This window comes from Vidua macroura, chromosome 3, assembly GCF_024509145.1.
Source record: "Vidua macroura isolate BioBank_ID:100142 chromosome 3, ASM2450914v1, whole genome shotgun sequence".
NCBI classification, from domain to species: domain Eukaryota; kingdom Metazoa; phylum Chordata; class Aves; order Passeriformes; family Viduidae; genus Vidua; species Vidua macroura.
The window spans coordinates 26,663,545-26,680,075 of NC_071573.1; the positions used below are offsets into that span (position 1 = coordinate 26,663,545).

General features: G+C 38.9%; 1 protein-coding gene across 1 annotated transcript in view; it reads left to right on the plus strand.

Annotated features, from left to right (window-relative positions):
- The window catches only part of KCNH1 (potassium voltage-gated channel subfamily H member 1), a 176,791-nt gene that overhangs the window by 32,249 nt on the left and 128,011 nt on the right, over positions 1 to 16,531 (plus strand). The window contains exon 6 of the mRNA XM_053974421.1: positions 4,718 to 5,110. Coding sequence (XP_053830396.1) covers positions 4,718 to 5,110 — 393 coding nt within the window. The remainder of the gene's footprint in view (positions 1 to 4,717; positions 5,111 to 16,531) is intronic.

Genomic DNA, 16,531 nt, shown 5'->3' on the forward strand with positions numbered 1-16,531 from the left:
TTTTCTTCATGATTACTTTTATATCAGTCTCTTGGGGTTTGGTTTTTTCCTCTCCAGGAGAAGCAGCTTTACTAGCAGATTGAATGTGGTTAGTTCATGTGGGTGTGTCACCACACCTGACTACTTCAGCAAACCTGTCTCAAGTTGGCACTACTCTCCCTAGAAGCTGGAGAGCAGCAGGAGTGCCTTGGAATAGGGCAGAAGAAGGTACTTTGCATCGACCTGGGTTTGGTGGATGGTGCAGAGAGAGTGGGGTTTATATCTCTGAGTCTCCAGATGACCCAGGGGTGATGTATGTGTGGAGAAGGATGGTGAGGAAATAGACTTGGTGTGGCCCTTGGTGTGAAAAGTGGAGCAAGGAGCTCTTCTAACTTCCAGTGCAGCAACCTGACAAAAGCTTGATCTTTAGCACTAAGCTCTGTGAACCTCCTTTCATGGTTCCTGTGCAGTACTGAGCTCTTCTGTTGTGTTTTATGATAAAGGCACATGCTCGTTCTCTGAGATTGTTAAGCTTTGTTGTAGGCGTGTTTCTCTTCCTTCAGTGAAATGAAGAATTTGGTGCCTTTGAGAGCTCTTGGCTGGCACTGCCAGGCACCATGAGACTTGCCATTGTGCAAAGAAAGTTGCCTTTGCTGGGAGAGATACTGTGAGCTGGGGCAGTGCCCTTCTTTCACCTCAGGCTGTGGAATCATCTCTAGCAGTGCCAGCAAGATGGGGGGGTTTTACAAAGGTGTGTGTTAGTGATGTAGTGAGAGGGAGCCCAGAGCTTGTCACCTCCATCCCACCCAAGAAGAGGACTGGAGGCACCTCTGGCTTTCTGCAAGTGGCTTTCCCCATCTGGTGAGTGATTGGAATACCTATGTCATTCCTTGATGTCTGTCTCCTGCCCCTCCATTCAGGATTCATGCCCACAGTGCTGCTGCACATCCTTCTGCTGGAGCCCAACTAAAGCCATGGCCCCTGGTTTCTTTAAATAACCATTACTAGGGCTTCTCCAGAGACTCCAGAGGGGTAACAGAAGTTCAAAAGACTTATTTGTAAGGTCCCTAGCTATTCAGATAGTTTGGGGTATGTTTACTTTCTAAATAGAAAGGGAAGGAGATGAATCAGTCATCAAACCTTTTATTTTCCTGTACTGTAGCTCTTGAATCTCAAACAAGTAAAGAGAGAGTGCTTTGTATTTGGTGATGACATTTTAAACCACTGAAGCAGCAGTTTATTGTCTTAACAAGTTGGAACTAGAAGTCTGTTTTTATTGCTTTCAGTTCAGTTTTACGTCCTTGCAGTTCCACTGGTTTTTTTTTTTAGATTTTCTTTTTTCTATTTACAGCAAAATAATGGACACCATTTTTGCCAAACAGGGATTGTTCTTGCCTTTTCCCCTAATTGGGTATGCAGGTATACATTAGTATATTTTCCAGTAAATTTAGTTCTGTTGGTGCAAAATTTCCACAAATTCTTGGAGTACAAAGAGAGCAGCAGTGACCAAAATGAGGTGCATTATGCAATTCTCAATCTATAGCTTATGTATGTATAGATAAGAACCACCTGACAAGAGCAAATCATTTTTTTTTTCAGTTTTTCATGATTGAGGTTCCTATGCTGATTAAAATAGTTAGCAAAATATTGAACTTATTCATGTAATACCAGGGGCTAAAAAAAAAAAGCTGTAGTAGGCCTATGATTGCAGAAGAAGCAATTATGCTTTCCTGCTGCATTTGAAGGGTGATCCTGTCTCCTCACACCAGTAAAATCTCAGCATTAGAACTGAAATCCCACTAAAGGAAAAATGTTACTATGTGATGGAGGTGCTTGGTTGTGCTGATCAATTATGCCAGCGAGTGAGAATTGCAGAGGACTCTCCTTGCCCAGTGAAGCATATTTTAGACTTAGGGTCCTATGTTAGAGCTGCTGGTCATACAGAGCCTCATAAAAGCCAGTAGTAACTCTTTGCTTTCCAAGTAATTCAGGTACAGCTGCAATGTGCAAAAGGGAGGGCAAGCGATATTTGCAGTATTGATTTGGGCTAGAGCTTTTGTTGGGAAAAGACATCCCAACATCTGTTACTGGGACTTGAAGGGAATGATGCTCTGAGTACACACACGGACTCGATACACAGCCTCTGCCTCTTCCAGTCACACCAGTGACTTTTGGGGACTGCATGGGCTGGCCAGTGCCTCCTGCAGAGAAGAGAGAGACTGCATGTGCCTTGTGCTGCTTCCAGCTCCTCTCAACACAGGACAGCTTAATTCCCTTTTATTTTGGAGAACATACATGAATCAGGGTCAGGATCAACAGACTACATAATACTGCAGTGAACACATCTGAGTCCTAGGTGGGTCTGCTGGAGAAATGTTTCTTTCTCCTCTTTGCTGTCATTGTAGACACTCACTAACAAAAATACAGAGTCCTCTTATTTTTTTTTAAATAGAATGTTTTTTCAAACTCTTAATGCCTCTGTGGTAACATGCAGGTCTGTCAGAGCAGGTCATGTTAATTCTCTTCAGGAGAATTGGGCTCAAAGTCAGCAGGCTTGCAATTCCCATTCTCATTTACACGTGTGTGAGGAACTGTGGTCTGACATAGTCTGACCCCAGTTGTGTACATGAGTAAGTGATTATGTGAGGTTCAAAGCAGCAGGGAATTTCATCTGAGACTGTTTTGTCCAAGTAGATCTTGTGTAGCTGATTGTTTCCTTTTGTCCCCTTTGGCTTAAACTGTTGGAAAAAATCTTACCAGTTCACCAAAAAAAACCCAAAACAAAACAAAACAAAAAAAAAACCCAAACAAACAAAAAAACACCAAAAAACCCCCAAAAACAAAACAAAACAAAAAAAACCCCAACCCCCCCCCCCCCCCCCAAAAAAAAAACACTCAGAAAAGCCTGGAGATAAAATCCACATCTAAATAACTGACATTAAAAAAGCTGAGATAACGAGAAAGAAAGGAAGACATCCTTCTATTCTAGCTGTGTTGTCTTATCTTTTCCCAGAGAAAAACAGCCATTTAATTTCCTTCCCTGCTTCCTGTTGCTCTGAACTATGTGTAAATAAATGTGAAAAAGGAACCATGCTCCTAAATACTTCTCACAGGTTCTGTGAGTTTGGCATTACCAAACACATTTCACTCAAGGAAGCCTTCATGTTTCTTTCAGTTTTCATTTATAACTCATCCAGGGTAAAATTTGCTTTAAAATTTAACTTCTCTTTATTTGGACACAGGTTCTTGATGTTGATTTCACCCTCATGTATATAATGTATACGTACATATATATCTATATCTATATATAAAAACAAACACATTCTTATTCATAGGTATGTGAAGGAAACTTGAGTTCCCAAGAATTACATATGTGATAATACTGTTTTTGCAGCAGTGGGCAGAGCTGGAGAGTGACCACACATAAAATGGGCAGCACTGATTGAGACTGCAGTTATGCAAAACAGTGCTCAGTGTCAGCATGTGCTCAGCTTGAGGTCCAGGGTTTAAAACACATGCTGGTAGATCGTCTTCTGCAGTAGCGCTTTTCTGAATTCAGACCTAGCTGCAGTGTAACTCAACAATGTGCCTTGGCAGGTCCCCTAAATCCTGCCTTCAGTTTGGAGGCCCCTACAGCCAGAGGGACATTGAGGCATTGGAGCATGTCCCAAGAAGGGCAAAGAAGGCAGTCAAGGGTTTGGAGAACAAGTTTGATGAGGAGCAGCTGTGGGAGCTGGGATTGTTTAACCAGGAGAAGAAGAGGCTCAGGGGGACCATCCCCCCTCTACAAGTGCCTGAAGGGAGGTTGTAGCAAGGGGGAGGTCCATCTTTTCCTCCAGGTGACAAATGACAGGACCAGAAGAAATGGCCTCTAGTTGCACCACGGGAGATTTAGATTAGATATTAGGAAAAATTTCTTCACTGAAAGGGTTGTCAAGCATTGGAACAGATATCCCAGGAAATGGTGGCATTACTGTACCTAGAATTGTTCAAAAGGTGCGTGGATGTGGCACTTGGGAGAAGTTTTCTGACTTGTTTTTTGAAGAACGTGGTGGTACTGGGTTAATTGTTGGACTCAACAATCTTAGGGTCTTTTCCAACCTTAATGATTCTATCTTTCTATGATTCTACACCATCAGGTAGTTAAGACACTGAATTAAAAGGTGAAGTCCAAAATGAGTTGATGGAGGCTAATGATAGATATCCATGGTCTTTGGACTTGCACAGTCCAGAGAAGAGGAAAAAAGGCCTGTGCATTCACAATAGATTGTAGTTTGAGACTACTTCAGACAGGGTGTAGTGAAGAGTTAAGTAGCCAGTGTTGAAAAAAAAAATGTGGTCCAGTGGTCCTGCTGCTGGACTTGGAGCTCAGTTGTGTGTTGTTCCTGGTTTTGCGCTCAGTTCCTATTCACACTGGCCTTCCTGCCTATTCTTGCCCATCATTTTTCTGTCTCATCTGTCTAGATAGCTGAAGGGGTTCTCTCTTCTCTGTTTGTCTTAGACACTCCACACATTAGACTTAGTGTCAAAAAAAAAAATCAATGGCCTTAAAAGAAACAACTGTTTTTAGTTTGATGCTGATTTGTGTAACAGAGTACTTTTCTTGGCTTGCTTACCGTTTGGTGATGATAAAAGGAGTTGATGTGAATTTTTATGAACTGTTGTACTGAGCTTGAGAATCTAGTGTGAAAAAATTAAGCATGTTTTCTTTTTCCTCTCAAATCTCTCTTGACTACAGGTATTGCAGCTGGGTTCTGAAATCCTTCCACAGTACAAACAAGAGGCACCAAAGACTCCACCGCATATAATTTTGCATTATTGTGTATTCAAGACTACCTGGGACTGGATCATCTTGATTTTAACCTTCTACACTGCTATTTTGGTCCCTTACAATGTCTCCTTTAAAACCAAACAGAACAACGTGGCATGGCTAGTAGTGGACAGCATTGTAGATGTCATTTTTCTGGTTGACATTGTGCTTAATTTCCATACCACCTTTGTGGGGCCGGCAGGAGAGGTGATCTCTGACCCTAAGCTGATTCGCATGAATTACTTGAAGACCTGGTTTGTGATTGACCTGCTCTCCTGCCTGCCATATGATGTCATCAATGCATTTGAGAATGTTGATGAGGTCAGTATACCACTTCCACTTCCATCCATTTCTTGTTACTTGGTAGTTGGGGGGGAGATGTGGGACAGAAGAGAGAAATGTATGTTTTTAAATTTATTGAATTACTGTACATATGTCTCTGGTAGCCATCCACAGCATGCATAGAAGTTTGCTTATGAATCCTAGCCAAAAGGCTCATTCTTTAATTTCTGCTGTAGTTTTTGGTGTTAAAAATCCTATGTTTATTTTCCTTCTTTCTGTGAAGAAAAGAAGGAAATCCATGGTTATTTCCCTTCTTTCTGCACCCTCAGGGTTCAGGAGGACAGGTAGAGGCAGACAGCAGCACCTTTGTACAGCACTGAGGAAAACAGCTCCATGTGACTTAGCAGGAATAGTTTGGGCTGTGTGTCAGGACAGTTTGTCGGGGCAGGCTGTGCTTGCTTTCGCTGATGACCAATCAGGGTAGTTCTACTAATGCCAATTCTTCACAGGAACAACTGGGAAGTAAAACACACATTTCTCAGCTGCTTCTAGTACACTATGGCAGGTGGCAAAGAGGCAGGCAGTGACTCACTGAATCGTCTTTGAGCACCAGAAAGCACTGTGTGGATACCTGGTGATCTGTGCAGCATTGTTTGGCAACAGCATTTTTAGAGGCAGGTGAAGCAATTGAAGGTGCTTGTTTGGTAGTTTCATAATTAAATGAAAGGGCAGGGAGAAATCCAGAATCTAGACTCTTTCTTAGTTCTTCATTTCTCTGGGAATAGATCACAATCCAGCAAAAGAACTAACATTTAGACACTTAAATCCAGAAAACAAGTATTTTTTAACTGCTTGTTTTTTTGGATCAGTCTGCCAAGAAAATATTTCTAAGGTAAATACATTAAAGTTCCCTGCCTGAGTAGTTCAGAGAGTTAATGAATTTTTAATTAACTATTAAAGAGGATTCCAGCAGCCTACTTTCTGGTTACACGTTATAAAATCATCAACTTAGTTATGTCTCTGAGTTTATCTGTGACACATGCTAAATTTGTAAGATGCAGAATCACAGAATCATAGGGTGGCTGGGCTTGGAAGGGATCTCAGGAGATTATCTAGTCCAACCCAGCTGCTAAAGCAGATTCACCCAGGGCAGGTTGCACAGGATTGCATCCAGGTGGGTTTGAATAACTCCAGAAAAGGAGAGGGATTTACATACCTACCTCATCAGGGCTTAGTATTTAAATTTTAGCCTGTAAAATTTAAATTTTATTACTACCTTTAAAATATTCCCATGTTACAAAGGACAGCCCAGCTATCAAAAGAAAACTATGCTGAGTGAAATACAGGGAAAACCAAACCCCATTACTTTTTTTTAAATTACACTTTTTTTTTATAAAATTTAAAGTGGTTTTCTCACTGACTTGAGGACAGGTAGGCAAGCTATTAAATGCAGTGAAAAAAATGTGATATTCTTTGCTATTTAATTCCCTAGAGAAGTTTTCATTTTATATCAAGCTACAGATTGAAATAACACAAATTAGATCAAGCAAAAAAGCCTTGTGAAATCTGTCCTTAAGTATTTGTTTGTCATATGAAAGACCCAGACTGCAGATTATTCTGCAGGGCTTTCACATATTGCTTTGCTGTGACACTGATAGAGTGATAGAAGAAGTGGCCATATGTCAGTTTCTGACATTTAGACAGAAAGAGTAAAAATAATAAATAAAATTAAAAAATAAATGAAGCAAGAGACAAAAAAAACCAAAAACAAAACCAAAAAAAACCAAACAAAAAACCACAAAAAAACCCAAACAAAACAAAAAAAAAAACCAACAAAACAACCGCAACAAAAAACAACAAACCATGAAGGAAGCTTTTCTCACCCATGGCAGATAGAAGCAGCCTGGTGAAGATTTTGCTGAGGGAACACTTCTTGACTTTAGACTGGTGATGTGACCTACAGAACATCTCTGAGGAAAATGTCTGTACCAGTGGCTGTGAGAGCCCTCAAACTGAACACAGATGATTTTGGACTCATGGTAGCAATTCTGCAGAGAAGTTCTTGTGTGAGTTTGTATTTCTGCAGGTTCTCCATCTCAGTGTTGCCTTGTAGCAATGAGAAGCTGATTGCTACTTCAGTTTTCCCCTGGCTCTTCAACAGTCTCCTTAATCAGTATAACAGTGTTAGTTTTAGTTATTCTACTATTGTGCCCAAGGGGAAAAAAATCAAGATTTTTCTTGATGCTGTCCTTTCAAGACTGTTCATCTGCATGTCCCACAGTGGTTTCTGACATTTGGCTGGTATAAATTGTTGTAGGGTCATTAGAGCAGAGTTTCCACTGGTGAAAATTGCCATGCTTCTACTGAGGGCTCATAGGCTGGTTTATGGGACCTGCAATGCCAGCAGAATAACACAGTGCATATCAGGAGGGGGTTTGGGACAGTAGATGCCAATCACTGTTTCAAGAACTGCCTATAGAGTGAAAGATAACCTTTCAGTAAATTAGAAAAAAATAAAACCCACATTCAAGGAATTTTGAAAGCAGAATATCTTTGCCTTTTATCTTGTTTTCTGTTGTGCAGAGCATTCCCTTGTGGGTCAACTCCCTTCCCTTTTTACTGGTTTAAATTTACCTCCCTCTTGCCCTAGATTATACACCATATAATTTCACAGCTAGATGAAGTCAGGTGCAAGGCTGTCCTGCTTAATGTGCAAATAACCAAACTGAACTGTTATCTGTGTGTCACTTTAATTTTGCTAGAGGACATTCCCTTGGAGCCATGGCACTGGAGTCGGTAGCTGGCCATGGCTGCTGCAGGATCTTTTTTTTTTTGTTTTTGTTTCTGAAGTCCTAATGAGAATATTCTTGTAAAAAATGGCCAGAGATTAAATGATACCCAGTGTCAACAGTGGTGATAAAATGAGATGAAGAATATGAATAGCTATTTTCCTGATATTTTCCATACATGATTTTAGACAGGAGGAAATAGAATCCTGGCTTTGTTGCAGTCCCTATAATGAAGGGGGACTGGGCCAGGTGGAAGCTTGCTTATTTTGCTGTCTGCTGTCATTCTCTGTTTAAAAAAAAAAGGCGCTGAAGACTCTGAGAATGTCATGGAGGAACTAACTTGACAAGTCAATTTGTTCTTAAGAATGTTGTAATTACTGTTATGGAGACTAATTGATTTACAAGGGACATGGGACCTGCAGCACTGAAAAAGTAAAAAAAAACTGTATAATAGGGTATTGAGGGTTTTTTTTTGCTCTGGGCAGTTTTGGGACTGTCCCATGACTTATCTCCAGATTAATAGTGAAACCATTTTTGTCATCTTTAAAATGATCCACTAATTGTAATAGATGAAACTAGAGTTGATCAATATTTTTGGCAAGCAGATACTCAATTGAAAAAAATCTGGTATTGGATTTTTTTCCTATTTTGAAGTAACTTTTTGTTTTGCAATTTACTTCATTATTCAATTATAAGATATAACAGAAAATATTTTCTTGAAACAAAATTAAGTGTGACTTCTGCTTTTTTCAGACAATTTCAAAATTCTTTGGGTTTGTTGCAGTTTGGAACATTAGTTTATTTTCGATTCTCATTTTTCAATATAATTGAAATTCCAGTTTCCTCTCTGTATGGTTGAGAATATTTTTGTCCATAAAAATAATTTGAATTCATTAACTATTAATCAATACAACTATTATTAACTACAATTAATTCAAGAGGCACTTAAGTATGAATAGCCACATTCTACAGATGGAAGAGGAAAGAAAAAACATTAATGTCTTTGTTCAAGGCCATATAATTATATAAGAGACTGATCTCAAGTGCTGTGCTCAAAGAGGCAGTACAGCATTTCATATTCAGACATGAGCAGAATTCAACAAATGAAGAAATGAATAGCTGTAGAGAATTTTTTGTTGTTACCCAAATGAAAGTAAAGTTATGGATGTTTCTCCTGGATTTTATATGTGGGAAGCAAATTATACAGTTAAATATGAATTATTTTCTTGACCTGACAGAATTTCAACAGAAGAAAATATACCATATTCATACTGATTGATGAATCAACTTAATTCTAGGCTTGAACTTTCTATTGTTAAGAGAATACATCATGCTGTAATTTAGTTTGAGGAAAAAAAGAAAATATTGGTCTAAAATTTAAACAGTCCTTGAAACATGTGGTGTTAGTCTCTTTCAAATTCGAATGATCAAAATAGCCTTTGTCAGTAATTCTTTACAGTAATTAGTATTATTCCTCACTTAAGGAAATACCACCTACTTTGGGGGATAATATTATCTTTTTGTGTTCAGACATCTATCAGTAAATTTAACAAAAACCAAGCTTAAAGAAAATTCCACAATTTTTGCCAAGAACAGTGCAATTTAAGACTTTGAATTCCAAAGCATATTTTTGCAGTGTCAGCTTGAGCAATTTTATAGTGTGGTTTTTGTCCATAATGACATAAGATTTAATTTATATTGGAAAAAATTTGACTTATTACATGTGGTGCTGTTGTGAAATCTCATGGCAGGAGTGGAATCCAGTCATGTCACCACCATATAAATCTCTGAAATAGGGAGTTTGTAGTAGTAACTGCTATACGTGTCTGAGCCGAGCGCTGTGATCATTGTTGGCTGATGCCACATTGAGAACCATGTTTCACTCTATTAGTTGAGGTAGAAGAGAAATAAATGCATAGTAAAAGATCATTAGGAAAGATATATTCAATATAAATGATCTAGTGCTCAGTTGAGTGAATGAATAGGAGAGAAGTTAGCATGTAGGCAAAGAAGATGTACAAGTTTGAAAGGCCAGAATTTATGATGATAAAAGAAGTCCCAGAAAAAAATACAATATGGAATAATAGAAGTAAATGAAGATAATTAGTGCTAAGTGAGTGTGGTGTAGCTGGAAAGTAAACAGAGACTTGAGAGAGGAAAAAATGAATGTGTTGCAGGTCAAATTGTTGGCAACTCTCTGAGGCAGTACTTTTGCAATAGATTAATTTAAACCTTGTTAATGGAATAATCTCTCATGCTAATACAAATTAGCTATTTAGGAATTACTGAAGCAGCTACACTGGAAAGCATGCAACTTCCCTTTTTGTTTTTTTACACTGCATTGAATAAGGGGCAAGGGAATAAATTATCATATTTACAGTTTTGTGGAATAAACTGGGACCTATAAAGAAAGATTTTGGGTTAGATGAATTTGGCAAACTGGAAAATGTAATTTTAAAAGTATTTTTAAACTGTAAACAGCTGAGTAATATGAAATCTGTTTGAAACAGTAGTTGACCATTCTTATTTGAATCTGTCCAATGAGACAGTGCTGTATTTTGCATGTGAGTCTATTGCTAAATCTAGCAATAAATGAATAATTTTCTATGGCTAATTGAAATTTTAATGTAGTCATAACCTACTTTTAATGTAATGTTTAACAAAAAAAGAAATCCAGCTGTGTATCACAGAGTGTGATCCAAGCATAGAGGAGCTGCTGATGAATTGTGGTTCTTGGATGAGATGAAGGTAGATAAGGAGGGATAAGCGAGACCCTGTGGACTGGGTGACACCTACTGGGGCTTCTGGGGAAGGATCGAGCAGTTGGGTTATTGTGCCCAGGTGGGGCAGGGGAGGGCTGGAACATAGGCCTTGGGTTGGGGGTGTGATGATGAAGAAGGTCTACTTGGATGGGTGTCCCTGTGTGAGAAGCCCCAGAGTAACAGGACAAAGCCCTTGGGAGGTGTGTGCTGGGGGCTGCAACCTGCCAGAAACTCTTGGAGCATGGTCCTTGGTGTGGCTCCTAGGTGGTATTTGGAGCTTCAGAAGGAGCTTGGCAGCCTTGAACTGTGGAAAAAAAGGGGAGTGTAGTGGGAAGGAAAAGCAGTGGTGGAGGAGGAGGGCTGCTTGTCTGACTTCTGTCAGTGCCTCTGTTCTGCAGCATTGCCCCAGGGGGCTGTGCCAGGCAGGAATTACTCCTTAGCAGACAGGTAGGTGGAAGGAGTATTTTGAGGAAATACAAATGGTGTAAAGCAGATTCCTGGGGTGAAGTGCACAGCCAGGATATAAACCAGCTAGGCAAAAGAAGCACTTGCTGTTCAGACTCTTGGGAATTCAAGTGAGGGTGTCTCTCTTCTCTGTCTGCTATGTTCCACATCTCCTCATCTCTTCCCCCTCCCATTTTTTTTTCCAGTCATATACGAGCTTTTCTATCTTCCTTCCTTAAAATCCTCCAATGTTTCTATCTTCCTTCCTTAAAAACCTCCCAGCCTCCATGCTACCCATCACATGCCATTTTTATGCTACCATGTGAAGGGGCAGGCTGTCTTTTCCCCCAAAATCCTCACTTTTCCAAATTGTGTTGATGTATATAGGCATTGCAGGGCTCTTATGCCTTGGAAGACATTCAGGGTTAAATTCTTTCCTATGCTATAAGCCTAATTCTGCTACCTTCTCGTGTCTTACCCAGGCTCAGACACCTTGGTAGCTCAGAGACACCTGCTCTGTCTGCTGATGGATAGCCCCTACCAAAAGAGAATTCCAGAGCAGGATGTGTTGCTGTGTCCCTGCCTGGTGTTGACCTCCTCTGTAGGTTCTACTTGAGGCGGTTAAGAGTCCGGTTGACTCTTCTTCTGCACCCCAAATGTTCAGATTAGTCTTTTTGCTAAGTCACAGATAAGTAAGGGTGTTACTGAATTTCAGGGCTACTTCATAGCTTTGAAAGGCCTGACATGATTTATCATTCTGTTAAAGAGAGAATAGTAGTCTACATAAGCTATTCAATCTGTATCAGGCTAAAAGAATTAAAACGCTGAATTACATTTTCAGTGATAATGTATGGTGATAGCCTTTGTCCAAGAAGGAGGGCTAATTGAATATATTAGAGTCTGAATTATTTCAAAAAGCTGCTGTTAGAGTGAGACTTACACTGTGTATAAAGGGAGGCATGTTCCAGAGGCAGGGATCAGTTACTCTCCTCCCCCCATTCAGCACACTTGTATTGATCAAAGGCAGAAAGTCAGATGAGATGACAACAGGTATTTGTTTGAGTAGCTAAGTGGTTGCTCTGTAGTCTATTTCATATTAGGGATGGAATTAGAATTGGGAAAGATGGAGAGGTATTAGATGTCAGTAACACTAAATATTATTTGGGTGTTTTGCTTCTTTGAGATAAGTAAACAGCTTCTGGAACTGGCTCTTGCTTTGAATCAGAAGCACAGGGAAGCAGTTTTTTGTCTATTGGGGGTTAAATTTTTATTGATACCACAGAAAGTGGGATTTCTTTAGGTTACTTATGTGTTATCTTTATTCTTGTTCTTCCTCTCAAAGTAAAAGGAAAATAGAGTTTGTTTCCTGGGTTTTTTTTTGTTCTGAGTGTGCATGTATGCATGTAAGGCAAGCGTGGACATAGTTTTACAAATGAAAAATCAGCCTTCCCATCTCTTCCCACACCCTGTGCTCTAATACATGAATTATTGCTGTTTCTTCCCCACTTCTAACCAAGCTCACAGATGTCTGACTAAAAGAGATCTGTTTTCTTCAGTGCTGCAAACCACAGCAGTATCCAGAGGGCTTAGATATTGATTTTGACCTGTGCACATAATGCTATCTCATCTCTTAGTTGCTAAATATGGCCATCTGTAGGAAAGGTCATGTTCTCAGACCTAATTAAGAAAATCAGAGGAGACAAATGATGGGAATGTGTAGTCCTAATGATGACCTGACAGGGCTGCCAGGTTACTGCAGGTAGGCAGAGCCAGGTGGTAGCATGGCTGACTTCAAATAAAGTGTCAAGAAAGAAGGCAGTGCTTTCTGCAGCTCTTGCCTCACAGGAGTGATAAATTTGGTTCATTGCCTCCCCTTTTGGAATAAATAATTTTTTTTTTGTCTGTTTCATTCTCTTTCTTTTAATGGTTAGCTTTTAGTCTCCTGCATCTCCCATTAATTGATATGAAGCCTGAACTTTAGCAGTTCCATATGAGAGAAAAGTGCTGGAGAACTTAGGAAAGATTTGTGCTAATACTGAATATTTCTCTTTTTAAAAATAGGTAATAAGTAGGAAGTAAATTATCCTGCCTTTGAGCCTAGAAAAAAAATCTTAATGCTTGGGTTAAGTGCATTTTCTTTCTGTACATGTAGAAAGTGAATAATGGCCTAAAAAGTGAATACTGTCATGTAGATTGAATCTATTACTAAAGTACTTGTGCTACTGCAGCTGTAGGAGGTGGGGTGAATGCAGCATTTTAGGTATTTTCTGCAGTTGTTCATGCTGCCTCTTGTTTGGAATTGAAAATGAAGTATTTCTCAGGTTTTTTGGGGGGCAGGTGGGGTGGCCTCAGTTACTTTTTATGGCTGTTCTTTAAACAATTTGTATTTTAATTTTTTTTTCTAGGTGGACTTTTATTAGTCAATGAATTGAGCTGAATTTAATTTTGCATGGCAAATGAACAGCAGCAACTGCTTTTATCTGTACAGCATCTATCACAGTGTGTCCACTGTTACTGTTCTTGGACCACAAAGACACAAGTAACAATAATTGCTCTGCTTACAGCAATTGTGTTTTCACAGTGTCTCTGTCTCTTTATCTGGGTGTGGAAGTAATGGCACAAATTTTACATTGTCTGATTGAGAGGTAAAGCCAAAACATGGATATCTTGGATCATGTATTTGGAAAGAAGGCTACTTACATGGCTGAGGTATCAGTGTGAGACAAGGGATGCACTCACAGTAGATTAGATCTTGCAGAAAGCAAGGAAATGCAGAAGAAAACCTGTGTAAATGTGCACAGTATATAGCGAGGAAGTCTAATTAATGACAAATTATACATGGAAATTTACTTTTGGCAGTATTCCATGGACAAACTTATGAAGCACTTTACTTGAATATAAAATATGGGCACTGCTTTCCCCTGGGACTGAGGCTGGTCTGTTTTTCTGTTTTTGGGGTACAGTTCTACTCTGCAAAGAATGTGTAGAATGAGAGGGAGAGGAAGTGGTTGTGTTTATTATTTTAAGAGCTTTTGACATTCAAGTCTGCTCAGTCAGTGGCTATGGAATTATTTCTTCAGTGTCTCAGTGCCTTGAGCTTGCCCTTTGGTTTGGAGGGGACTGGCTACACTTTCTTCCTTTTTTGTGCAGCATCCATCACTGACAATGAAAGTAAACCTGCCAAGCTATGAAATATTTATCAACATCAATACACAGATATCAGCAGGAGAATTTTTTCAGCCTCATTCAGTCGCTTCAAAACATTTGAAATATAAGAGTGTGTGAAATTCAGTATTTTCTGACATACCTGACCAAGTGCTGCATATTGAATCAGTGAACACTGCACCTAAGTTCTCTCTGTAAAAAAATATAGTCAAAATGTACTATGTGTCTATTCTGGCCATATAACAGATTTTTAAAAATTTATTTTTGCATAGCCTCAAGGGATGTTTTCTGTTGTATACAGTACCAGTAGTTGCAGCTGTGTTGGGGTAAATGAGACCCAGTAGAACCCCATGGAATATTACTTAGCCTTGTCCTTTCCCTGGCTGCCACATAGACATTCCTTATGGTGATCCTTTAGAGCAGAGTACCTGGGGATGCCTGTGTGGGACACACAGTGCCATTTCTAGCTCTTCATGAACGGAGGTTTTTCTATTTCCTTTGGGCACAAGGATCTCTCTGTGTCTCTTAGTCTGCTCTCAAAACTGGCAGGGGCAGCAGACCAAGAGGGTGGGACACACATCAAGAGAAGTAAATTGAGTTCAGGCTCCTTTGCGTGACATCATGGAGCCATCTGTACGATAAAAGCATAAAAATAATCTGCACTGATAAGAGCATTAAAATAGGCAATAATCTAAAAGTACAGTTCTATTTCAGAAAGTGGTAATCTAAAATTGTCAATTTTTCAATCCAGTAGATCTATTCCAGTGAGCATTAAAATATAACTTGCCGAATCTAGTGCCAAAAAGTACTGATTTAAAGTATTGCAGGACTATCTGATTTTTTCCCTACTTTATCATCTGTGAAACAGTCTATTAAGTTTCTGTTGTTTGTAACCATTTGAAATTCTTTAGCTTAGAAATTTTTAAGAGTTATATGCATAACCATTTCCCTGTGCAGTTCTTGCTCTTGATATTGGTCTATTTATGATAGACAAATCCTTTCCTTTGAGGAAATCAAAGAGAGAACACTGTTAATGCTGAAATAAAAATAAATTGGGCTTTTTTGAATTGAGCTTTTTCTGAACTTTTAAAATCTCATTGTCAATGCAGTCAGGTGAGTATTAGGAGTAATATGAATATTAAATGTATCCTTCCAGTGCAACCAAATCAAGTATACATTTTTTGTAAATATTCAAGTTCTTCTTGTACTAAGCCTAATTCTCTCTATCTCTGGTCAGAATTTGGTAGAATCAGTTTTTCCCAAATGATGCAGTTTAAACCCATTTAAATTTTTTTAAAAAAAATTTCTTTTAGTGAATTCCATGAGGGAAATTAGGATAAGAGAATGCTTGAAAAAAGTATTTTCCCTTAGACTTTTAAAATCTGATTTCACGTATTTTAATTAGCATTCCCATTTTTCATATCCAATTTCTTGAGCTCCTCTTCTGTGATTCTTCCCTTTCCCCAAGTATTTCTAATCCTTGACTCTTTTTAATTTTAATTAAGAATTAACCAAATTCTAAGCTATTAAGTCCTTCTTAAACCTTTATTATTTTTTGGCTTTGGTAGGACTCTCGCTGACAAACAGCATTTTTTTTTTTTTTAAATCACAGGGATACGTTTAATTTGAAAAACAGGTTTTGCACAAAAATAAAACTGTTTTCTCGGATATTGGGGTGGAGATTTTGAAGCAGTGTATGATTAAAAGGCTTGGTTTTGAGACTGAAGCTAAAAGAGCACAGTTTCTGGAGACTTCTCAAAATGTAAAAAATTAGTGTTTCACTGCTAAGGTTTGTAAAGAGAAAAGGGAGAAATGGGCATGAGCCCAGAGGGAAAAGACCAGAAGGCTGTGTTATAATGTCAGAATATTTAAAATGCAGAGACTAAATGAGCTTGTCAGTCCAGGACTTGCATGTCCAATTCTAAAATGTGGCTATAATTTTTTGCCTTTTCCACTTTGCTTTTCCTCTCCATACTGAGTGTTCAGAAATACCTGCTTTCCCTGCCCTGGAAATTAAGGCCTTTGGTGCCGTATTCTCAGAACTGGCACTGAGGTTTTGCTCCAGTGTTTACAAAACAAAGCTGGGTATGGAATGAATGGGAAATGGAAATTAACTTGCTTTGTGTAGCAATTTTTGTATCAGTGACTTGAAAAGTTTGGCATAGATATTAATGAAAAGAATAGTTCACTCTCTCTCTTCTAGATGTCTGGAAATATCTCTGATTTAAAGGAAGATTGCTTTTTATATTCTTTTTTCTTTTTTTTTCCTCTCTCTTTTTACTCCCCACCCCCTGGTTTTA